Below are 26456 nucleotides of genomic sequence, written 5' to 3'. Positions count from 1 at the left end.
TCGCTATTTTCAAACACGTAGAACTTTTTTAGTAAAGCTCCAAAAAACTTAGTAAACCCTTAGGATACCGGTTATGTATCGAACTTTGAACTGTGAAAATTAAAACCTTTTCTTTGCAGTACTTTTCTTATTTTTTGCATATTTCTGTCGTTTGACCGCGGTGGGGGTTTGGGATGAGAGAGTGAGGCTGACGATATACACAACTCACCCTAAATCCAATTCACGCGCAAGTCACAACTTATTCCACCCTCACTTAACCCCCACCCTTATTACTTACGCTATTACCAACTTTCTCCGTGTTCACATTGTCTCTTTCTTCCTACAATGCGCTTTGAAGCCTGTTCAAAATGTTCCTGCAATAAGTTACTGACGTAATGCCAACATCTTGTTTGTTGATCATAAGAATATTCTCGTTTATCCGAGACATGAGTGCATTTATAAGTTCACAATGTTTTCTTTCACTTTTTTGGATCTTCAGCCAAATCCACAGGTGATGATTCTGTCCAATCTTCAGTCTTGTTAAGTTGTCTGCACGCTCTATGGACCTACGTTCAATTCAACTTCATTGTCAACACTACAGTTCTCTGAAGGCGAGGTCACATTTGATGAAGTTGTTTCCCTTTGCTCGTCAGGAATGCTGGTACTTTCGTGCAAGGATGCGTTTGCACTGGAACTTCTTCTCTCTTAAACAACTCCATCGTCGACGCTACTACTTCGTGGTGTGTTCACACTAGCGATTGTTTGAATAACATTACTTTGGTTTCCTGTCGAGGGGGTCACACTTGAACTTCTGATTTCCAGTATGACGCCATTGTCGATGCCAGGATTTTCTGGGGTTGTGCCAATATTGTTAATATTCTGTTGACTTGTACGCACTTCATTCATCGCCATCTCGTAAGAAGGTAAGAAAGGAAACTGATTTGCCAATTGTGATTCAGGATCGGAGCGTACTGACCGAGAACTGCAAAGCGAAATCAGAAAACTGAGCTGAAGAGTCACTTAAGTATCAGTACTTATATCCCATTACTTTAAATGCAAAACCCTTTTCTCTTTACAATACAGTATTCTATATACAGTATTCAGAGACGTTTGGGAATACTTTGTATTAATACGCCAAATTGCAATAACGTTATAGAAAAAGAATAAAAGAAAAAAGGTAAATAGGAATTAATTAGCGTAGTTTCATCACTGGTAGCACTTACAGAAAACTCACAAGTTTTTATCTGCACACTTTGAGTCCGCCTTTTTAGCTCTTTTTATGCTGTAACAAGATAAATTGATGTATTCGTTTTTTGAGGCATTTTGAAGCCATTCGTACGAATAAATTTCATGCACGCCCTTTATTAATTCCTATTTGACTTTTTCCTTTTACCTTTTTTATGACAACCTTATTGCAATTAGGTGTATACATGTAGATAACCTCGCAGCTACCGTATCTTTCACGATGAACAATGATGTAACTTCTGTAACTTCTCATGCATCTAATGTTCATGAAGCTGCACATATACGTTTTTGAATTGTACCTAGCTTATTTTTTTAGATTAACCTCCCGAAAAATTCGAAAAAACTTGCGTCTTTATAAGTGCTGGTTTTCATAACCAGCATATAGTTAGTGTATTATTTAATGGCAGGTCCACACCAGCCTTTATGGTTGCCCTACGAGACCTGCCTTAACAAAAAGCTATGTATGTATGTATGTATGTATGTATGTATGTATGTATGTATGTATGTATGTATGTATGTATGTATGTATGTATGTATGTATGTATGTATGTATGTATGTATGTATGTATGTATGTATGTATGTATGTATGTATGTATGTATGTATGTATGTATGTATGTATGTATGTATGTATTATTATGTATGTATGTATGTATGTATGTATGTATGTATGTATGTATGTATGTATGTATGTATGTAAATTATTTAAAAAGGTTCCAGGCTTCAATAGTATTCCATCGATTTATTGCAACAGCTCTGTTTCGTATGGTCAAAAGATGACCACACTCTTCAGGCAATTTTTTCGAATGACCGTTAATTTGAATGCTGGCGGTTAAATACAAAATACAAAATATACAAAATATGGTTGCTAGGTCAGTTGTGTAGATTACGTTACTTTAAAGTTCTTGAGGACAAATCTATTATATGTATGTATGTATGTATGTATGTATGTATGCGACAGAGTCGGAGTCGAAGTCGTAATCAATCTAATCAGAAGCGCAGAGTGTGGCGAACTAGTGAAAATATCAAACCGACGAATTCCGCTTATGAATCCGTCTCTTGTGATCGAGTGAAAACTAGATTGTCAGAGCCTCAAGCAGAAAGGAAGCACTCGTAGGTTGTCAGAACAAGCTTTGTGATTGGTTTGTTTTTCCGAAGCGTTCTGATTTTTCCGGCTCCGATTTTGTCGAGCTTATGACTCTGCTTACGGCTCCGATTTTCGATTTTCGCTAAGTCGTAATAGCCTGCGAACAGGCTCCCGAGTGGGGTTTCCGCGAGCGGCGTACGCGAGCGAAGCGAGCGGAAGAGCGGGGCCTGAGGGGGAGCCTGTAGACTTTGTTTGATTCCGCCCATCCGCCCACTTGTAATAATAAATGTATCCTGTAACAAATCTGTCAGAAAGGTAATTATACCTGTCAAAATTATGTATTTTATGCTCGAATGCATCGGCTCTCATAACGTTCGCGCGCACTTGGATTTGCCGTTTCTTAAAGAAATTACTGATCTCGCCTCACGGCAAACGAGTGCCAATGGTTTCAGTATTCAACACGCTGAAAAACAAAGAATTGCTTATTGCTTTATACCAAGAAAGTGTGGTTTTAGCTGCGGAAATTGAAAAGCTGGGGACAACGCTTGCGGCGTGGAGAAAATTCTGAATTCTCATGCCTTTCTTGTGCTCGACAACTTGTCCGACTTTCTCACTCCTGTTAAAATGATTACCGGCCGTTGCAATAAATCTTTGGAACAGCCAGAGAATTCTTTGGAGTGTACGATTCCGCCAAGCTACAAGAACTTCGGCGCTACGATCGCTGACTAGTGAAACACCTTCAGCAAAACGCCAACAAGATCGACTCTTGAGCAACAAAGAGAATGTGAGCTTTAATAGCAAACCACGACGGCAATGTGAACGAAAACGTCACCAAACAAAAGGTTTATGAGCAGAATAAAAGCCCTGCACGTGCGTTTTATATCCTGGTACATTTCTTGGCCGTTCTCTGGAAAACAACAACGTCAAATGACCAAATTTCTGCGTATTTTAAAGAGAGTGAACGACGTCGGCTAAATTTTCGAATTTCTATTTGATGATGAACGCTTTCTGACGTATTTAGCTCCAGCTTGTTCCTAAACCAATAGATACACTGAATACATTTGGATAATAATAGCGAGATTCTCCAGTAAAATTTAAATTTATCTTGCACTAGGCGTTGTCCTCGGCGTCGCCGTCGTTATTGCTAAAGATTTATATTATTGTCGATCGACGGGGAAAACGTTATCTAAGGAATCGGAAATAATCGATCACGGCGGCAAGAGTATGCAAACTTGTAGCGCAATACTTTGTGTTGACAGCATCTATCAATATTCATCGCTCAGTTGTCAAAAATTAGCGGTTTGACCAATCAGGTCATGATACCAGAATCTGGTATCATGGATCGGCGGTTTCAAAGGACTGTCCACAGGCTCCCGCGCCCCCGTACTCCCGCTCAGGCCCCGCTCTTCCGCTCGCGTAAGCAGGTCGCTTCGTTCCCCACTCGCTTTGCTCGCGGAAACCCCACTCGGGAGCCTGTTCGCAGGCTAAGTCGTAAGCACTCGTGCGACTTCGATTACGACTCCGACTCGAGTGAAAACCTAACTTTTTCTGACCATTTTAACCTGGTGACGGACATCTTTCTCGAATTCAAGATAAGAAAAACACTTACCCGAACACGGCATCCCATCCTTTGCATGCAAACAGCAAAAAGACAAGAAACTGAATGGCCACTACCACTCCTAGAACAATTATAACAGTGAAAGCGGCTGAAAAGAAAAAAAAAGCTCCGTTAAAATGACTGTTGCAAGATGACTCGAGGATATACATGCTGCTATACTGTCTTCAGTTGGCTAAAGCAATATGTTTTAAGTAACACTAAAAGTGGTGTCCATTTATTCACCAGAGTCAGCTCGTCGCTACCACGTTCAACTTTGATGTTAACGGAAATTGTCTTTACTGGTCTCCGCGAATGGTACATTGGGAGAATTTCATTTCATATCCAGACGAATCAGGACTCCACGGTAACTAGTTTATGTTTGACTTAACATTGATTTTTTGTAAAGAAATAACCTACTGAAGACTGCCAGCTAAGAAATTTTTAGGAGTAAAGTATGACTTACTGGCTTCGCTGTTGTCTTCTCCTTTGCCATCTGAATGACTGACGTAATCTTAAATAAAAAATGTAGATCCACATTCAGACTGATAAACAAGAGAAAATGCCAAGCACGCCATAACTGGGAAAGTACAAGAATTTACATTCATGACACAAGCAATCACGAACGAACGAGTCGTCAAGTTAACGAGGTCACCTGACTCTACATTTTACAAGAGCCCTGGAGCAATTTATTTTTTATTTCTGGGTGACTTGTCTGGTCGGTCATGTACTACTGTCAAGAAGCGTTTAATACGCTCATAATAGCTGTCACACTACTCTTTTTATAAGAAACATTATAAGAACTTTGAGGCTGAGATTTTCCCCAAAATTTAAGAAAATGTATCGGCTAAAATATCAATAACATCCTCAGGCTCAGCCAAATTTTACGCCTTCTTATATACATAAAAAGAGTGTATTGCAGCCAAGCGGTTCGTCGACATTCCGAAAAAAAAAAAAAAACTGCAGAAGGTCACAGGAAACAATATAATGACACACAATAGGTAAACCGAACTTTGACAAACAATGACATTTTTAATTTATATTAAACCGTATGTATGTAAGGATCGATCGCAAAAAGTTGTAATTTCATCATTTTACAATTACAAAACGGTGAAACTATCCTGAGAAAACTTCGTTACTAAACTCGTTGATTATGTTGCTCAAAAGAGAAAAAGAAAACTTTTTGGTATCCATTTTCTTAGTATTTTCATATGCTAGTAATGTCCTAGGCGAACTCGAGTCGATAAAAGACTCGTATGTAAAGGAACTTATGTTTTGGGGTGCTCAGTGTTAGCTTGCCATTGGTTAGTAGAAGTCTTTATTAAGAAGCTAGTCACAACACACGTGTGGCTTTGCAATAAAAAAAACAATCTAAATTAAGCTAAAATAGTAAAATGAAAACCTATTATGTGTATCAGTTACAAGGATTTTAAAAAATAAATTTAAAAAGACATCTATTTACAAAAGTGCGTTTGAAACGTTCCGTTTTTACTTTAGGGAGTATAAAGTCATGGCCCCTTTCTCTAAGAGCTTCTAGCCAACAACACGTAATAGCTTGGCTCATATACATGTTGACGTTTTGCGCACTCAGCTCTCTTCATCAAAAAACTGGCAGCATGTGTATCAGCGCTCCGTTCGATTAAGCTAATGTTTTCATATGTCCTTCTAGTATCTTGAACCCTTTTAGACCCTTGTTAGTGATATTGATTCTCTTTAAAGATATCCATACATTCCTTTAATGTTAGTGAAGAGAATTTTGTTGTCAATCAATCAAGACAACGTCTTCTACTTGACGTTACTCGATCCGACTGGTTCAAGCAACACGGTCTTCAATCAACAATGATATAGGAAAAATCAGATTTTGATAACATTCATTTGGGACTGAAAGACTGAAAGTCTTCATGGTAGCTAGTGGTATTCCCAGGGGAGGGGGGGGGGGTACTCTGGGGTCCAAGTGACGGGGATGTGTGAAGGATTTTTTGGGGGTCGAAATTTTCGATTCCGGGAATTTTTGGGGTAGGAGAATTTGGCAGGTATTGTTTTGGGTGACTTGATTTAAATAGGGGATTTTTTTGGGTATTAAAATCAAACTAAAGTGCCTTAGCGCGGCCTTGGCAATTTAGGGGTAATTTGACTAGGGATTTTTTTGGGCGTTTTTTTTGGTCCAGGGATTTTTTTGGGTCCTAAGTTTTGCCTCCATTCGATCATCCCCTTCACTTTGATCCCGGAGTACCCCCCCTGGGGGTATTAGCTACAGCCTGTGAAAGCAGACGAGTTTTTGTCGCCGTGAAACAATAGGCGAAAAGCGGTCTGCCTTTGCAGGTAATATTAGCTGCGGTTTTTCTCATAATCAGTCTATATCTATAGAACAATGTCTGAAAACCACCACAATAGACAATATTATTAGTATTTAATAGTCGATTTGTAAACAGTGTAAGGTACTTGGTGACAAAGTAAAAACACAAATCCAGGTGCATGATTTATGGATTTTAAATGTGCTCTATTGGTGGGTAAATAACCATTGTATTTTATGTTAGTTATCATTGTGTATGTTAGAGTCCTCGCAGTTATTTCGTGTCTTTTGTGGTCAATTGTAATGCACTATAGTTTTGGACTAGGAGCATTGTTTTATTGTTTTATCTATTGTTAAGTGAGTCAGAAACTGAGCTTAAATTGGGTTAAGTAGGGCATGTACAGTAGAAAAAAACCCAAACCCCTAATAATAGGTCTAATTAGCATATGAGAAAAGAAATAATAAAGTTTCCTGGGTTTGACACAATGCCCGCTTTTTATAGTTCTCAGGAGGGGAGGAATTCATAATGGGGCAGACACGAAAAACGTGAAATCGCAGTTGAGCAAATCAGGAAAGCTAGAAAACACAATTCAAGAATTTTTACAAGTTGCAAATCGGTGAAGAAGGGATTTGTTACCATCCTCGGAGACCCAGGGGCAGTTAGTGGGGGCGACGGGCAGCTTATCGGGACAACGGGATTTTCGGGCGAAAGTTTACAACATAGAGCGTAACAGCCCCTGGGCACTTTGGCTTACCGAACCAGTTCCAGAAGCGTTTGAACTCCTTCCTCCTGATTGGCCACAAAAATATTTTTGTGGCCAATCAGCGACGAGGACCGGCCAGGAGACTCTGATGTCTTCTTACACGAAGTTATTTTCCTCATAGACTCGTCGTGGATGCTCTGCCCATCAATCGGATGCTATTACATGGAGAGTCTCAGAAAAAAATAAGCCTTAGACGACTGCCAGTTCTACACTGTTAGTTGCGCGCTTTTTAATAGTTATTCAATTTAATAACAATTCTTATTATTTTTCTCGGTCGTTGCCCGACTTCTGGAACTTGCCACGGTCTGGGTACTTCACTGCACGGGCCACGCGTTAGCGAAGATATCGCTGTCGTCACCTATTGTTATTTTGTTGCCAGCTTGACAGTTAAAACAAAGGGTTTTTGTTTAATTTGTTGGATATTTAAATAACAAAAACAAAACATATAAACAAGAGGTGCTCGCGTATAGCTTTAAAAACTTTTGGTTTCCTTGCGCTATGCTACATTTAACATATTCCCAGGCCTCGTTGTTTTGTTTTTGTTTTGCTTTTTTATCTGAGACCCACGTAGTATCATCCGATGGACGGGCTTAACAACAACGGACGAGTCTATGAGGAAAACAACTTCGTGTAAGAAGACGTCAGAGTCGCTCTTCTGGTTAACCTCGCTGATTGGCCACAAAAATATTTTTGTGGTCAATCAAGGGGAAGGAGTTCAAACGCTTCTGGAACTGGTTCGGTAAGACCGAACCAGTTCCAGAAGCGTTTGCGTTTCTGTTACGCTCTATGTTGTAAACATTCGCCCGAAAATCCCGTTGTCCCGATAAGCTGCCCGTCGCCCCCACTAACTGCCCCTGGGTCTCCGAGGATGATTTGTTACGTAACCGTCGATTCGAAATATATGTTTGAAAATAAATCAAGAACGGGTTGACATAGTTAAGGGAAATATTAAGGAAAAAAATATGCCCCGTAACTTAGCGAAATATAGCTCCGTTACTATTTCCGTCGTTTATCATTCCTAACTGTAATACTAATTGTAATCGATCGATTCAATTTGAAAACTAGCTTGAATGAATGAAAATCGTACTCAAAGTTTGATTGAAATCAGGTGACACGAAACTCCACTTTTCAATTAAGAGATTTTGTTAAGGATTACTTGCAATATTTTTAAGTAGAAAAACTTCCGATCATAAAAACTGCAAACAAATGTTTGCTCTCAAATAAGTTCTATTGTATTGTAATTCTGACTTACCTCCGTGGGCTTTGCTACAAAATAAAGCTAAAAACAGGAATATCCCAAATACTCTCCCGCCAAATTCCATGGCACTTACAGAAAGCACAGTTATCTAGCGCGAATGCTTTCAAGAACGACTTCTAAGTATTCACACAAATTTGACAGCCTTCGAAGAATGCTTTTGCGGAAACGCATCAATCTCACTCGTGGGACGGTGCCTCGTCAATATCCGACTCAAAATTGTAAATCCTAAAACGTCGTTGAAATTATATTGTTGTGGTTAGTGTGATTACAGAAAGTGCTGTTCGCAACACGCAAGAGTTTTTCTTGCACGTGTTTTGTTTTCACGTGTTTGAAGAGTGTTCATGCGAGATATTTTTAACCTAAATGAATGTCATGCAATTATTAAGCCATTCTTTGGCTGAAAAAAATATTTATTGTGTAAAAATTGCGGAACTGCTGGGCATTGTCTAATTTCTGCGACGATGTGGGTGGTATTTTTCCTGTGCCATAAACTACACGTGAGTGAATTGTATTAGCCAATCAGAAATCAAAATACAGGAAATAGCTTTACTTGAAACGTTAAATAAATCTAATGTCGAGTCATCTCTTATAAAGTGTCTCCAATATCACCCCCTTTTTCTTTATGACCTAGCTGAAGAGTAAATTGATGTAGTGTGGACTTTAGAGCTTTCATGAGGAATTCACGTTGGAATCTTTAACTTGATCCGTTTTCTTTCAACACAGCTGTAAAGAAAAGGAATAATGATGCAGCATTGATGATGAATGTTTACAAACATTGACGTCAAATGCTCTTTGTTTTTCAAATCTGCCAACCGTTACGAAAAAAGAGCTCTTTGTTTTAGTGGACAATAGACAGTGGATGGGCATTAATCGCACAACACGCAATGTTATTTTAAGTACTTCTTTTCATATTTCGTGTGGCGTCTCATTTTGTGACTTCAGGAAAGCCAAAAGGCTGGCGGGTATTTTTATATATTGTCATGTCTATAACTTTCAGTTTTTTCCGGGGATGGGGGAGGAGGGGTGCTGCTTGCGAAGCCAACTCGCCATTACCACAATGTTGACGGTTTTGAGTATCATCACGTTTCAACAATAGAGTTGTAGAGGGGCCTGAAGGAGTAAACTGGGAACTGGGATTTAGGCAAATTTTCACTGGGAAAATGAGATTTGGGTCACTGGGACTGAGAATCACAAACAATTAAACAATAGAACTGGGACTGGGATTTGCAAAAATTGGGAAAACAATAGGCTGGGAAATGGGATTTGGGCAAACTTTGGGCCGAGAAATGGGTCTTTATACCCCCCTTCAGGACCCTCGTGGTAAAGGAAGTAAAGTGTGACTAAAAGCTCATCATGAGATAGAGATTGTAGCTTTGGTGATCAACATAGTTCCACACTAACTTCTATTATTTTTCTCTCAATCTAAGCCGAAAGAACAGATGCAAAAGCAAATAGGAGAAGTTTCAATGGAAAAATTAAAAAGACGTCAAATATTTCAATTAAAAAATGACTAAGTTTTGACAAGGTGAATGTCATATTTCTCAGATACGGTTGGCTTGTCTGAACAACCAATAAAATCCCATAATCGCAGAATTTCACATACGCGGCGCCATGACTTGAGTTTTAAACATGATGATGATGATGTTTGTACAATTTTGTTTCCCATTTAGCAAACTTCAGATCACAATAAAACAATTTCAATTTAATTTTCTTGTGTTTTAACGACATGAAAATTGTCTCTTCTCTTACCAACAGGTACCAGAAGCAGAACAAACATCGTCGTGCAATTATTCATGTGGTATTTTTAATCTTAAATTGCAGTATGCGGTATTCTCCAAACTTGCGGGTTGTGTTTATCTTAGCTTACCTTTCCTCCACGTTTTCCAGACCGTGTTCGGGTTTTTGGTCGTTTCGGAAACAAGTGCCGAAAAAAATGATGCTCTCACAGGCTACGAAACAAGCTGAAACAGCCTAACTGTGTCACTTGATCCAAACTTTGATCAGTGTACGCACGCACAAGGTGTCGTTTAGATCAGTTAGTAGTTGTCGTGAAAGGACACTGGTAAAATAGAGGTTGACTACAAAAGACACTATTCACTATTCGTTGAATAGATTTATTGTGCGAAAAAACATGTAGAAGGAAGTTGACCGAAGTTTAAGGAAGTTTACAAATCACAGTGAAAACTGATGAAAACGTTACAAAATATCTTATGCATACAATGATAGAAGTAATTAAATTTGTCCATTATTTTAATTCCCGGCCTCAAGAGTCCTCATGGGCCCGATGAGGATAAGTAAGTAAGTATTATTCCAATTCAGATTACAAGTTCTGCTCATGCATGCAAGAAATTTCAGTCATCTAATTAATTATCCAGTTATCTAAGAGTAAACTGTGCAGTACAAAATGATACGCTTGAAAATCCATAAAGGCAATCCAATGGAGAAACCCTGCAAATACAATAATAAGTATTTCAATCAATCAATCAATCAATCAATCAATCAATCAATCAATCAATCAATCAATCAATCACTCAATCAATCAATCAATCAGGTTGGTCGTTCGTTCGGTCAGTCAGTTAAGCAAGCACTGCAGGCCATATTCTTATTCAAATCGAAGTTGATTTGGATTGCGATTTGAAAAATTATGGCTTAATTTTTCGCAAGCATTAGCTTGCAATCCGTTTCCAACCACACTTTTTTGGCTTCCTGACATCTTGTACATGTTTGTACATAGGTTTAAACCATACTAAGAGGTTTTATTCGGTTTTTAAAAAAGCTATTGAAATATTTTGCACAATCACATCACCGCACGAACCAACCCTTTTAAGACTCTTTTAAACATGTTACACTGCGAAGTTTTCTTGTAACTAGTCAGGATAGTTTTACTTCAGTGCTTTTACTGGCAAAGAAGTAGTATCGTCATAAAAAACTTCTATGTGTATTTACCACTGTTTACAATGCCGTGTCATCGTCATGAGCGTCAGAAGTTGGTATGACGCCATACTGCACATCCAGTCCGGAACCCATGCTTGTGCTTTCGTAAGCGGGATTCTGGAAGGAGCTAAAGGTCCTATTTCTCTTCTCCGTCTCTTTGGCGTCCTTCTCTCCTTTCTCGGTCTTACCCGGTGGGGTACCCTGTTTGGCCATGCCGTTGTTATGTTGCCCATTTGACTTGTTGCCGTTGATTTGCTCATAATTTCCATTGGTTACCTCGTTGAGCTGTGGAAATAGACAACGTTCCATTGCGTCTGGCGAACTAGGTTTTTATTGTCACTTATTAAGATCTCTTGCCCCGGGGGTACTCCCCTTTAAAAATACCTAGGGTGTTTGTCGTACCTTTAAGGGGGTAAAATTTGTGGAATAATACCCCTAAGGGTACTAAAACCTAAAATGACCGCCGCTAAAGTTGTTGCGGACCTTTAAGACCTTTAAGAGGACTTTAAACTTATTGATCTGAAAAATGCCAGGAACCGTAATCGTACTTGTTGCGCAAGTAACTTTATTTCTGAATAACTGTTAAAATTGCCAGTGCAAGTTAAATTTTAATTTTAGTATGGGTACCTCTTAGAGGTGAAAAATGAAGATAAGCCACTCGCTCCCGCAGAACATGATTTTGATATTTTTTAGGGGTGTTTTCGAAATCTTCCGACGAGCACTCCCGTTATATGGAAGCAAATGTTTGCAGTTCTAGCAGCCTCGAGCAAGTTTTGCCTTTCTGAGCAATTTCTGAGCATAATGTAGGTTTAGAGCACATATCAAGCACGAAAAGTCAACAATTTCATAGAAAACTTCAATTTATGCGAATTTCTTAAATAATTATCACCTTTTGAACACATGTAACTTGTAAACGTTTTTCTTTTTCATTTCGTTTCGTTAATTTCGCCCATACTTGCGAGCAACTCTTTAAAGCTAAGTTTTAAGCTATTTGTCTTGACTGATGCTGGAACTGATTATTGTGAAGAGCGAAAAATAAAGCTTTTAATGACGTTTATATAAAAAGATCAAGAAATTTAGGTAGCAATTTTTGAGCAACTTTTTGACATTCCAGTGAGCAACGTTTCAGCATTTTACGAGCAAAATCGGGACAGGCCTAGGGGAGACTACCACCGGGATCTCTAGATTGATGCCAATCGATCAACTGAATTTATTGAATGATTATCTTACCTTAAGCTGCTCATAGTGTGAAGGATCGCCATTCTGCTTGCTTGAATACATGCTCTGGTATCTCTCCTCCCTTTCTTCTAACTGGTACTGGTTTCCACTCCTGAGGGAGGGAGGGAAGGAGGAATGGTCTATTAGTTACTCACAAAGGAACACGACACATGCCACTGGCTAAATCATTGGTTATTACATAAGACGTCATTTCGGCTCCAAAAAGGTCTTGTGTGAAATTATTTAATTAGGAAATAATAAAATCAAGCACAATGAATGAATTTTCAAAAATATTCTTAATGTTGTTTTATGCATCTTTGTTCCTTCGTAGTTAACTACTACTTATTCGAAGCACCAGTGTGCGTTGCTTTGGCTAAGCTCTGTTTGCTGGGACAAATAAAAAAATACCCATTTTGGGATCTTTTGACCGTCATGTTCGATTCTGAATGCACGAGTAAAAAGTTGTGGCCACAAAAAAGGAAAAATTATTTTGTGGATTTTCCACTGTACATTCAGTTAATTAATTAGCTTACAGAGGGTTAAGCAATTTTCTAGTTTTTTACTTTAAGTGTTGACATGGCAACTGATTTAGACGTTAAAGAAGTCCCATGATTGTATCAGTTACCTCAAAGGTTACTTTTTTTTAGTGACAACTATTCCCAAAAATTAAACAACTTATTAATTTAGTGATTTCTTCGATCTCTAGACTAATTTTGGTAATCTTGACTATAACGTTCAGTTAACATGAAAGTGTTAACTCGAAGGCGTTAACTCACTGCTACTTTCTCGTATTTTCCTAATTTTTTTCGTTCAGTACAATGTGTCCGTCCTAAAGCACCTCCCCTCCCCTCCCCTCCCCTCCCCGAGTGATGTTACGTTTGGAAACACGACAAGTAATTGTTCACATACTCAGATTTTCCTAAGCGTCTAAACATCACCACAGTCATGACGATGCTGGCTAGAAAAAACAAGCCACAAACCACCACAAACGCAATGCTTAAAGTCAGCAGAGTCTCTGAAAAAGGAACAAAATAATAATTCAAACAAAACCGCAGTAAATTAAACGAGGATTAATGAGGTTGTAGTTTGTCCTTGTTAGTGCAGAAAAGCGCTTTGGGGGGGGGGGGGGGGGGGAGGAAGAAGGGAGGGAGTAGTAGAAACCTTAGAACATTTAGAACATGGACAATGCCACCATAAATTATTGTTGAGTTTTGGAGGATCCTTGCAGAACACAAATAAGTTATAATCTGGCAACCCGACTAGTTTAGCTTTACATGCGACATAGTCCAATCCCTGAACTCTCTCTTCCGCGCGCCATAGGGGTTAAACTCGGGTGTGAGAAGAGAGAGTCCAGGATAACTTGCATGCACATACGCCCGTTTTTCTCCCAAAATCGGAGGAAAACATATTTGGCAGCACTTTTAAAAACGTGCCCGTACAAGTTCAACTACGCGACCGTGTACAAAACCAGGATCACCTGGAATAACTTTAAAAAAGCCTAGCTTGTTCAAGCCTAGCTTGCCATAGTTTAAACTAAAAGCTAACGACCAAAACACAAATCGCTATCTGTCAAATACTTCTGGTATTTGTACCTATTCATTGAATTGACTTTGATGTAATTTAGCACGGTTTTTTCTTGCATTTATTCGCGGGCTTGGTCGCGAAGTTGAATTGGCGATCATCATTTGAGCTAGCAATTTTAACACCAGTGTGCGCGTCCCAAGCAAGCAACTCCACACTTCTCGTTTCTGATTGGTTCGTTCTGAGCATGTGCATGCAAATTATTCTGAACTCTCTTTTCTCGCGCCTCAATCTCGTTCCCAGAGCCTGCGTTCCCCTTGATCAGCAGTGGGAACTCAACGTTTCTGGTCGAACCAAAAACCGGAAATGGTTTGAAGCCAGAATTTTGAAGAAGTATATCATTATTTCTTTCTGTGTGAATTGTATCAACCAAGTAAATTTTTTTCTGTTTTGTACCCTTCCGTTGCTAATAGCTGGCTGCACCAATTTTTAAATAATAATTCTGCTCAGTAACTGCTTGTTATTTTTAAGCTCAAGATTACTTATGAATTTTAAAAAAAATTGGGATATGAAGACAAAAATTCCCCGATGCTGCATTTTGGGCAACAGAGATCCTTGATTTTTGTGGGGGCTGCCCCCACATTGTCATCGACTGAGGGATTTATTTATTTATTTATTTGTGTGTGGGTTTGCTTGTGTCACGTGGTCTTCTGCGAAAGAGCCTGAGGCGGGAGCCTGGGTATGAGTGCGTGTTGAGAAGAAATCGGCCATATTGGATTTTGGCGTGTTTCTTTTTGTACTGTATTGATTTTAGCTGTTCCTGTAGTTGCTCGTCATTACAGCAGCTCACGAAGTCATACTAGCCAACATTTCGTTTGGCTGGAAGTTTTTGCAGGTTGCACATCAATTCAAGAGGAGCTTTTACGCTTACGCAAGCCAATATTGAGAGCCGCAAAAAGCGATGTATTAAATGATCGATCTCTTTCGTATTTGTCGAGCTAGCGTCGTACATGTAGAAATATTCGAAAACTAAATCGGGTTTTACAAGGTAAGCTTCATTAACGATGGATTTATCTGCGTGGCTGCTTGTGTGACGGAACAAAAGGAAGAGCTTTTCAGATAAAACAGCACAATTTAATACATTTGTGCTTGAATCAGTCTATATGGCTATATGTTCTGATATATGTAAATTATTCTGCAATGTAAACAAACCATTTTAGTGTTACTGGTTAAAAAAGAAAAAAAAAGGAAAAGAAAAAAAATTGTCTCCTCTGGAATTCGAACTCGAGATCTCGTTTCCCAGTCAGAAGCCTATCCGAGTGTACTACTCAAACACACTTAATAATGAGAGGCGAAAATATATTATATTAATGTAATAGACATTCCGCTGTTCATCTGTTTATCATGTGCATCAAAGAAATGTTTGAATCACCTGCTGCTCATAAATTTTTAAGGAATAAAAACTTAACTATAAAACTTGGAAGAGCTCTTTGATCTTGTTTTTTGATCTTGCTTAAACTGCAAAACAGGGTAAATTTGGCGAATAGAATTTACTGCGGCTACTAAATTTGGCAATTTGCAAAAAATCGCAAAGATTATTTGCCGCAATAAATAGCAGCCTTAAGGTAATTGAATGTACTAAATGAATTCACAAAAAAGAAGAATGCAATTTGAAATTATCAAGCCCCCACACGTACGCATCGCGGACCGATTTTTCAGTAATAGAAACCCAATTAAATTTTTATGCGTGAAACTCACCATCTTCTTCCTTTCCGATGATGTACGTATCGTCTGACTCTTCTACAAGAAAGAAATTGTGTTAGACAAATAAATTACCAACAAGCCAAAGAAGCAATTTCTACTAAGAACATCAGGCTGAAAGTTGGCCAATAATTATGACATATATTAGAACCAATTCAGCCGGATAAATAAAACATGTTGATATAAAGAAAGCAATACAGTAACTCATATTTAAGTACTGTGGTGTGCTGGACCATAACAAGGTTTTAGTTGTTAACTTTTGCTAATATATTTAGAAACCGAGTATTTATTTATTAAAAAATATTTTTTGGTGTAAATAATGAAACATTGTATGTCAATTAAACCTCTAGTCATGTATAATGAATAGTATTTCTGAAACAATTTAAAAAAAGTTTAACAACCTTTTCAGGCTGATGTCTCACTAAGCACCCAGTAAATAAAAACTTTATCAGCCTGAACTCCGAAATCATCGGTTCTTATATGCGGGTAATTACTGTTAGTAATATGGCAGGCTTGCAACCAACATGACTACATGGAAATTTCAAAGAAACCCGAAACAATTTACTGATTCATCCCAGCATTTGTTTTGCTTTACACTTTCGGCTTATTAAAACATTTAGATCAAAATGGATGGTAAATATTCAACATGTAGTTATCAGTCGAATATGTAATATTTTTGCGGTTTTGTTGATTATGAGTTTAGAACTGACAACTCTTTAGTAAACAACACAAAGTCAGTATACTAACAAGTTGTAGTTTAACATTTAACAATGAGAAATTTGCCATAAAACACGGGTTGACTTATTTAAAATACACACTATTCTGTGGAAAGTTGTGAGTCCAAATGTTATTGATATGGAACCGTTATGAACACCTCTTGGCGTAATTGCAGTTGCCATGTTCATACATTAAATAATAATATGAAAATATATGGTCAATAATAATATGAAAAATTCTTACAGTTTTCAAGAATGAAAACAAGCCTTAGGTGAAACTTGTTTTTATCTTACCATACTGGAAGAATTCAGGCTATTTAATGATTTATCTAATGTTTATTCATAATGTCCATCCGATAACGGAACTTTAAGAGACTTACGACTTGACTAAAACGTTATCATTAGTTGTTATTTCTCAATCATTTGTGTAGTTTTTAAAACTTTCGTCAGAAGAAAGACAAGAAGTAGAATCAAATACCTGCTGATATGCTTGTAGCAAATGATAAAACTATCACTAGACTAAACGCAATAGCTTTGAAGTCGACCCTCATTCCGCTTGATAAACGTTAATTGTCTTCGACTACGGGACGCTTGAAGGCGAAAAAAACTCGCTTTGAAGATTCTTATCTTCTCGAGGAAGAATCTATTCGAAGATGGTGTCGTCTTATTCCACGCACTTTTCTTAGAAGGAAAGAAAAGATGAAGAAAGTAGCAGATCGATCACCAGTGTTGTAATATTAGACAATATTCATTTGCATAACAAATGGTAATATTGCCCGACAAAATTATGGTGTTTAAAAGCGCGAATAAATTTTCTGCACTGTTAGGTAGACGATATGCGACCGAAACCCCATGAGACCAAGTTGAACCAAGTGTTGTATAGTCCTTAGTCCGAACACTGAATGATGAAGCATAGATATATTTGGCACTGATTGATGACTAAAACAAGTCGTGTTTGTTATATTTTATCCCAGAATCGTCAGAACTCATTTTGCCACGCATTTTCGTGACGTCTTAAAATATGTTGTCTGTTATATTTGAGACTCAATACAGTTCATCGTGACAACTTTTTCACGTGAGTGCTTAGCTTATGTCAATTTCAAGAAAAAATGCTTTGATATTTTCTCGTTTCTAACTTCAATTACGGTTATTTTTATGCAGTCACTAGTTAAATTTAGCTTTATCTTTGATTTATTGCATGACATGGCAATATTGGACATATAAGTGAAGTGATTGCTACTGTTGATGTTTCCTCAGTGCATGCGGAAAAAATACATAAAATTTTTCATGAGTTATTTCATTCTCGTTCCTAGTTTTCCGACCGGTGGTCTAGGGGGACGCGGGCTGTGGGAACAAGAATAGAGTTATTTGCAACCCACCGGAAGTCTATGTATTTTTGAACTGCTGAACTTGAAATGGAAGGAGAGGGGAGGGTGAAGACATGATATTTGCGTGCCTGCTAAGGCAATATGAATGCCCCCCTACCTCATCATTCCTCATCATTCTCGCCTTTTAAAAGTAAAATAACTAAAATGCCAGGTATTTTAAATACTTACAACAATATGTTTCAAATTCGGTTTGATTATTTTCTGCTATGTTTTAGAGCGAAGGAAAATTAGTGCCCTTTACTTTTAGTCTTAATTTCAGTTTTTAAAGTTTTTTTTTCATTAATAGGTTACAAGTTTCTCTGACCTCTATGCAAACTATTTCTTTTTACATATCGTGTTTTCAAGCAATTCATTTTGTCTTCTTAGGTCCTGCAAACATTTTTTTCAATATTTTTCATACCCCCACCAGAAAAATAACGGTCAGTCCCTTAATGTAAATTATTATTTTTATTAATTTTAAGTTTGTTTCTGGCTAAAAATATTTCTCTTGTGTTAACTATCTTTTTCCATATCAGTTAGATTAACCAAAGTGACGAAGAGAACAGAACAGAACAAGTTTTTTATCAAAAAATTGAACATATGTTATCAAATTGTGTATAAGATTGAGCTAAAAACAGTGAAACTGAAAGTGGTAGCTGTGTTCAGTGTGTTGGGAACCAAACGTGATTTTTTTTAGGTAGAGATCAAGAGGGAAAGGGGGTGGTGTTGGCAGAAGTTACTTATGTAACTCCAGTCAGATTTGGAGAACTTAGCCACTTCTTATAACCAAATACACTATTTTTTTTATAAGAACGCGTAAAATTTTGCTGAGCCTGAGGATGTTCTTATTTTAGCCCATACATTTCCTTTAATTTTAAGGAAACTCTTCGCCTCAACGCTCTTATAATTTTTTTTTAATAATAATAATTTTATTTCTCTATTTCTAAAGTATTTACAATGGCTAAAAATACATTCTGACTTAAGTTTGAGCATACATTACAAATACGACTTATTTTTGGTTGTCTATTTACAGAGTAATTAATAATATATAATAGCGAAATATGAATCTAAAAAAATAATCGAAAATAAAAACAAAAAAAATATAAAAATATGAAAATTCGATAAAACTAAGTTAGGCGCTCTTATAAAAAAGAGTGTAGGTTATAAGATATATTTGTAGAAGGAAGTTTGTTCATTCTCAATCCTCGGTTCCCATAGCGACATTATGTATTGATTTTTGAAGGATGATGTCAGCTGGATATTTTATGTTACTTTTGTTGCAAATAAATACTTTTAAACTGAAGGAAACCCCAAAATAATATTATCCTGAGGTAGAAAAACACCGAAGATTTAATAATAAGCTTAAAGTAATTAAACAAGTATGGCTGAAACAGAGGGAGATTAAAACGAATTACAGACGACAGACTGTAAAAAAAATTGGCCACTTTTTCAACAAAGCCGTCTGTGGCGTATAGCTCCTTTAATCTCTGCACGGCGGGAGAGCGCACATTAATAACACAATATGCAAACTCCAACAATTCTTAGTAAGCTGGAAACTTCTCGTGACGAATCGACTTGAGTTCCCGGATTATGCCTTTATTATTTTCGCTTCTTGGACCGCGAAATATATGTAAAATCGCATGTTTCTAACCTTGTTTGACTGACTGAATCTAACCCTCAAAGTGCAGATTACAAGGGATTTGTTTGTGTTGTTTGCAACAAGAAGTTAAACTTGCTTTTCGTTCCAGTCGATTCAACAACGAAGCTATTCGAAGACAGATCGACGTAAGTTCGAAGCTGTCAAGATCTTCTGATGATTTTTGATTCCATTCGAACATTTCGAGTTCGCAGGATTAGTTTTTATGTTGCGCGTCTATCATTCTTTCAATACCTTCTGCAAATTTAGGATGAAGTCTGCCTTTGGAGTCATTTGGTTTGCTTTGCTGTGTAGTTTTTGGATGCCCAGCGTTCAAGGAGTGGGTAAGTGTGTGATTTACTTGTAGAAAATTTTGTGAAATGCGCCACAAATGTGAAATGTAAGACAATGTATCCTTGCCAACCTACCGTGCGAAAATTATTTACGTGCCAAAATTAACGTCTAATAAAGTTGTTGACGAGGTTTTTTTTTTATCACATTCTCGATTACACTTGCCATTAGTTTGCACAAAGTTTTCATTTGTTTGCAAAACAAGGTTTTTCAAACGGTATAATACCCAGTTAATACAATAATTACCCGCTTTACTTTATACCTCGAACAAAGTTTAAATATTCAGTGCCTTATGAACCGTGAAATAAAATCTTCTAGCATCTTCGCTTAAATAGTTTTGAGAAATAATATATTTTCGACTTGCTCAGGCCATCCCAATAAAATGTTTCGTTTTCCATCGCCCTGTCTTTTGTGATGGTGGGTCGGTCGGTCGGGCAAAAAAAGAGACTACTTTAAGGGGTCTGGGTTCATTTAAGAAGCCAGGAGATGCAGAACCTAAAGATTTTGTTTCAGTCGATCTCGCTAAGAATGTTGGAACAAGCGTTAATGCCCTTGGCACGAAAAAGTATTTAAAAAAACTTAGTATCGATGTTATCACATCATACCAATTGTTGTTAATAAAACAAGATCGTTTGCTTGTAAATTTAAGTACTTGCCTCTTTGACTAGTGAATCTGGATTTTTTTTTTACATTTCGAAAAAAATGGGTCGGTCGGGCGATGGGAAACGAAACATTTTATTGGGATGGCCTCAGTAAGGACTAGTTTTGCAGAGAGAGAACCTGATTTTCATTGTTTCTTCAAGTCTGCCCAATAAAAAAGTCATAACTTTATGCAGAATGACGAATTCGAACTATCTGGAAAATCACTTTCTAACTTTGAAAACTCAAGGTTTAGTGTACTAGTAGAATCCTTTATTTCAAACAATAAATCAGTGTGCCCTGTACTGAGATAACATATCAAACCCAGCTGATATAAACCACCTGGATAACACTAGTGAATGGATTTCTCGACTTTTTCGTTCAAGTTAATAGAATGCTAAATAAATGTCGACTTATGACATATTTTCCACATCAAAGCCGGCCTCCCTTGCTTACGAATTGTGGCCACTCGCTTGTTCTCCTACCATTCGATTGTTTTCATCTTTCGTCACTTTTTTCGTTTTCTGAAACATTTTCAGTATTGCCTATGTTAACTGTTCTTATCACTGATATAGTTTGTTATATTTATCAATCGAAGACGATCAGATCTATTTGATCTATTTGATTGTTTATCATAATGCCAATATGCTTGCATTGGTAGAGCTTTTTCTTAGTTATTTTTATTCCTTTTGTTCAAAGCGCTCTGTCTCGTAAGGTACTTAATCACTCTCACAAATTGTTGTGGTGGCCCAAAAAAAGTTACAACTGTACGTGTAATAGTCTGTTTGTATCAATATATTAGACTAGGGTCATATTGTAAGTAAGAAACGTGTAAAGGTATAATAATTGCAATTCACTATTAATTTCATATCCTGGAGCCAATTCAAAAGCTGAATGGCTCTGAAACACACCGGGCCCTAGACAATTTCGCTATTACGCGAAAGCCAACTGCAAAACTTTTTTTTATTACAATTTAAAGCCGAAATACTTTGAAACTTCTCGTTTCCTAAGGAGAGTTTTCAAAATTCGAATCGTCTATTATTTAGTATTATCTAAGCCAATTGTTGTTTTACATCGGGTAAGATATCCCCAAATTTAATTGCACGCACAAATTCTTATTTCCTTTCTAGGAAACCACTGTTCAGTCGATGCAAGCGTGAGTTAGATGTAGATAATGCCCTCGATAGTGAGCAAAATGCGTAATCATCGGTCTTTTCTTGAATTGAATAGAGCTTTATCGTTTATCACTTTCTTCTTTGTACTTTTTTGAATGAAAAAAAAAACTTTAAATAAAATGTAGAAGCATGTTTGATTAATTTTTTGTTATTCATTTCTTTGCAGGAGAGTACGTCATAAACGAGAAATACGATGGTATGTTGAAAAAATAATCGCTAATGTTGACTTTTCCCACTGCAATTTTTGATCAGTTTGATATAGCAACCTACGAGTATCTCGGAGGAAAAAGGTTCCAATCCCGTTGTAATCTTGAATTTTTTTAGGCTAAAAAGGGAAGCAATTGCTTTAACTCTTTTGATTCATATAATTTTGCTACATGGTTGAGCGTCGATCTAACGGTACTGTTTTATTTTTTTGGCATTTTTTTTTTCAATTGAATAATTTCTTCGCAGGTCTGCAGCGATCCTCGCTTAGTTACAATGGCTGTAAATTTTTGTATTCGCCCTTTTTTATCTATAAGATAGAAATACCAGAGCTTAGTGCATGCGTTACTAGAAATTTGTACCCATTCATTGTGAAAATGATTAAAACACAAAAAGTATGAATCAAGCAAGCACATTTAACGTATTTTCAAATCCAACTAAAAACCGTACCATCACTATGATCATTACCTGACCGTGATGTGAGCACAAATATGCACAACAGAATGAATCTTTTTTGAACACCACCACAAAATTAAAAAAAAAAATGAGAACATTAATTTTAAGAACATTTTAGGTTCAAACCATCTAAAATTTAGCACAAGCAGCTCGCTATGAGCCATTTATCTTTCAATAGTCCCAATACTGAAATATCAGTTAGCCTTAACGACTGCCATACATGCTTCTAAATCAGTACTAGTTAGTTCTGAGGATTTACATTCACATCAACCCAACATGCCTAACGTCCCTTGGATCACTGTTAGGAATTATGAAGCCAACTGGATTATAATTGTTTTTCAGCTATCCTTGTGGACTGTGCCATCGCATTCCTTGTGTTGGCTATAATCTTCTTGATTCTCCTGCTTATAACGTCATTCTTTATCTACAGGAGACTCGATGAAGACAGGTAGGCTGTCGAATGTGATGCACGTACTTCAGTGCGATAAACATAGTTATATCCATGTAAGGTCTAGATTAATTGCAATTTCTTTTTCAACAGCAACAATTACCATTTTATTTTGTCAGAAAAATAGAAATATTAACAGCACAATGAAACAAATTAACTAAAAAAAGGCCAAAAAAAATCTTGGAATAGTATTAATTAAACCAAACGGGCTGAGTAGTTACAAAAATTAAAATGCCATGACTATACATGTGATATATTGAAGGAGAAGGACACAGTCAGAAAATAAGATACAAATAAGTAATTTGTAATTAAGTACAGCTGTATATACATAAATATTAATTTAAGATAGAAAGAAAAAAAAAAAGAAAAAAAAAAGAAAGAACTAAAGAAAAAAACAGTAACAGATAGTGATAGAGCCAAAATGTGTATACACCTGATTAAAGAAACGTTGACCCATTCAAAGAATGAAACATAAACGGTGCGACCCAAATGTTTACTGGGAAACAGCAAAAAGTAATCGTCGTCAGTGACAGAATAAACATATCATAATAAGACAGGTTACATTTTAAATCATGCTCTTATTAAACTCTCATAGAAAGAGACTATCTTAATTATAAATAAATGGAATATTACTAAGCTTACCCAGAATCCCATTCGGACTTATCGTTCATGGTTTATGCTTTTCACAGGGTCAACGTTTTTTCAATTTGGTGTATATAGGTTTAATGGGAGCGGAGAGAAAACTAAAATACTAAGCCACCATTAGGGAAGTGGTCATAACAAGTGTACGAGGACCCACCTTGTGTAGGGGTAGGGGGGTTATGCAAGATGCCACCTGTCTGATTAGCCAAATGGACAAAATTTATTGGCCTCAAAATTCAAGTTGAGACTTTCATATTAAGTGTACATGAAGCTTGTATTGCTGGAGAAATGGCACAAGGAGGTTTGAATCTTTTTCTTAGTTTCTACTCCTGATAGAGTGGGGGCTATACAAACGAGACAGCATCTTTTAAGGTGGGAAAGGTAGGGTACATTAAGAGACCACCTGTCTGTTTGCAGAGTGATGGGTCCTGTCTGAGTACAATAGTTTTGACCAGTTCCCTTAGACATAAAAGTACTTACGAATCTGCAATTTTAGGGCGCATAACAAGACGTACCAAGTGTCCTACCGCGACCCCGACCACGGAGGAGAAGTCAGGGATATAAGCAGTCCCTTTTATGGTCACAGCATTTACTCTCGGCGCACAACGAACACCATTTACCTGCCTGGGCGCGAATCAACCACAGTGGTTGGTACAGACGGCATGTCAGTGAAGGTAAAGGATTGGACACCACAGGGTGTGCTTACATGAAAGTAAAATCACTTGAACTTAAGGTGTTCGCCATCTTGAATATTATTTAGACAATATTGGGAGACTGAAACCAACGAGATCTGGCGTCTTTGGATGCAAGACTTAAGGCGGGGGGGGGGGGGGGGGGGCGTTATTCAGTTACACGTTCAATAGTTTGTCAGGTTTCCTCCTCCTCCCCCTCCTTCTTGTTTTTGTCCTTCAGACTTCGACAAAATAATGCTAACAAACGCAAGCAACAACTAAACATATTTACCACTTCTAAAAACATTACAGGCCATCTGCAGAAACGACCCTTTCCCCAACACTGCAAACACTCCTATTCTATAGTGAACATGTACATATAAATGAAAACATTTTTTGTCACGTTACAGAATGTTGCTTACGAAAATGAAGCGGCCGTTATGGACGTCGAGGGAAAACGCGACTCGCCTCCAACCGAAAAGGGTCAGAAGGATTCCATGGTGAGCGAGAAGAGTACCACAGCGAAGATATCTTACGACAACAGTGCCTACGACAGTGCAGTGGCGTCTGGGAGCCACACCTACGACAGTGTGGATGACACCATCCGCACCACTCGCACTGTCCGCTATACCACTACTACCGTTACTACCAGTACTAAGGAGGTGTAGAGTTAGGGCAAATACGGTAATATCTTTGTTAAGCCTAGAATTTTTTCTTTTAAATGCATTTTAAAGAGACACGATGGAGCACGATAAAACTTCAAGGTGGGGGGGGGGGGGGGGGGGGTGGGTATTCATAATCAAGACTGCAAGCAGCTTATAGATTTCCTTAAGCGATGTTGCTTTGTATTCGTCTTTTGGCGTCGCGCGCTAAGAAAAGAAAGAGGCACCTCGCAAATTATTTCTAATCAGAAACCAGATCTTGCACATAAAGATAGATATACTAAAAGATCATCTGTCATACTAAGAGATGATTATCACATAGTACTCCTTTTAACATTTTTATGCTAATAATGGGGGCGGGGGAGGGGTGTTAAGAAATGACGTTGTGGACTATGGGGCGTACGGGGGGGGGGGGGGGGACTTAAAAGAGCTTTGACGGTACTTTGGAATTAGTATTGTATGCACTTTTTTTTATCCGGGTTCGAGTTACATGAAATGGAGGCTTGAAATGGAGGGATTGCAGGTTTTTCTCTTGAAGGTTCCTTTGTTTAATATAACTTGTGTAACCCAGCTTGATTTCCGGGGCGCCCTTTGAAGTAGAGTTGATTTTTATCGTTTTAGCAGTTTGAATGAGAAAATGTTTTAATGATCTTAATATAGTCTTGTAAAATTAAGAAAATCCACTTGTATTTTGTAAGCTTTTAATAGATGACATGCTATTCAACAAGAAGTTTTATATAACTAAGACTGACTAATATGTTCAAGTCTCCATGCCTTATGCTTATGATTATCACTGGAGAAACTAGGGAATATTATCTAGAAAAAAAGTACCGCATAGAATTTGTAATTATGCCGTAGCACTCACTGGGTAGTGTGGTGGTAATGGTTAGCACACTGGAATCTGGATCACGTGGTTCAGGTTCGACCACTTGTCGGGTGATAACATGTTCTTCGAACTCCCATTTAAAAGTGAAGGGGATGCTCGTTGTCTTATATACTTTATCGGAGTGTAAATTACGGATTATGGTCCACCTTCAGGTGCACAGGACAGAACGCCATTATTCTCAGCAATCATGCACTGTTTCATTTGCGGTTTCACGTGAAGAAAAAAAAAAAAAAACGCCGTAACATTCTGTTAGCATTCTAGACCGATAAAGCATGAAAAAATGCTTGAGCCACGCCCACATTGGTCTCCTTTAGGGGTTCTGTTCAAATTTTCCCAGTTGCTGTAACTAAATCCCGGAAACCAGCTGTGTAGGCCAGTTTAGCCCAATTGCGAACTTTTATTGCAATGAGTGCTTTTAGAAATGTTTATGTTTGCTGAAAAATAAATATAGTTAGAATGTCCATCTTAGAGGAGTGTTGTGTATTTGAGACCGTTGTAGATCAGATCAAGTCACAATGTATACTATTCATATGGCTCAAGGAATTAAGGACAGGATTGCTGTGTAGCACCCTGGTATAACAATGAGAGGCGCGGTTATTGGTTAGTCGGTGAGCTGGAGTCCTGATCAACCAGTCCGGGTTAGAGCCCTGGCTGGTTCCTTTATAGACCTCATTCACACCAATGCGTTTTCATTGATACGTCTGTGTCCCCGATTATTGGACCTCTTTAGGCATGCGAAGTATTTTTGACGGAATTCGAGGTGTTTAGATAGCCAATGAAACACTGTTTCATTGGCTTGCAAGTGTTCGGAGGAATCGTGGCAAACTACGTTGATTTAAAAATTATTCCACGAGCGCACGTTGGATATGGGATGGTAGATAGCTAGCGAGGTGCGTGGCGCCGAGTTGGCTATAACGATCTCATATCCAACAAGTGCGAGTGGAATAATT

General features: G+C 37.7%; 3 protein-coding genes across 3 annotated transcripts; 1 reads left to right on the top strand and 2 right to left on the bottom strand.

Annotated features, from left to right (window-relative positions):
* Positions 1–684: 684 nt before the first annotated feature.
* LOC144662639 (uncharacterized) lies at positions 685–9517 on the bottom strand. Its single transcript, XM_078523501.1, has 4 exons — positions 8214–9517; positions 4371–4418; positions 3920–4016; positions 685–961 (listed from the first exon to the last, which is right to left on the bottom strand). Exons 1-4 carry the CDS (start codon positions 8281–8283, stop codon positions 685–687), a joined length of 492 nt encoding a protein of 163 aa, XP_078379627.1. The 5' UTR covers positions 8284–9517.
* A 795-nt stretch (positions 9518–10312) lies between these two features.
* On the bottom strand, positions 10313–17141 carry LOC144662633 (uncharacterized). The gene is made up of 6 exons (XM_078523494.1): positions 16848–17141; positions 15651–15692; positions 13281–13386; positions 12384–12483; positions 11166–11438; positions 10313–10667 (listed from the first exon to the last, which is right to left on the bottom strand). The coding sequence occupies exons 1-5, from the start codon at positions 16918–16920 to the stop codon at positions 11172–11174; spliced, it is 588 nt and encodes a 195-aa protein (XP_078379620.1). The 5' UTR covers positions 16921–17141; the 3' UTR covers positions 10313–10667; positions 11166–11171.
* Positions 17142–19374: 2233 nt separating this feature from the next.
* Positions 19375–24725, top strand: LOC144662629 (uncharacterized). Its single transcript, XM_078523489.1, has 6 exons — positions 19375–19521; positions 19643–19716; positions 21704–21733; positions 22540–22645; positions 23784–23961; positions 24369–24725. Exons 2-6 carry the CDS (start codon positions 19644–19646, stop codon positions 24624–24626), a joined length of 645 nt encoding a protein of 214 aa, XP_078379615.1. The 5' UTR covers positions 19375–19521; position 19643; the 3' UTR covers positions 24627–24725.
* The last annotated feature ends 1731 nt before the right edge of the window (positions 24726–26456 follow it).

Source organism: Oculina patagonica, chromosome 8 (genome assembly GCF_052425735.1).
Source record: "Oculina patagonica isolate OP01 chromosome 8, crgOcupat, whole genome shotgun sequence".
NCBI lineage: Eukaryota > Metazoa > Cnidaria > Anthozoa > Scleractinia > Oculinidae > Oculina > Oculina patagonica.
This window is presented reverse-complemented; position numbering and strand designations above follow the sequence as displayed.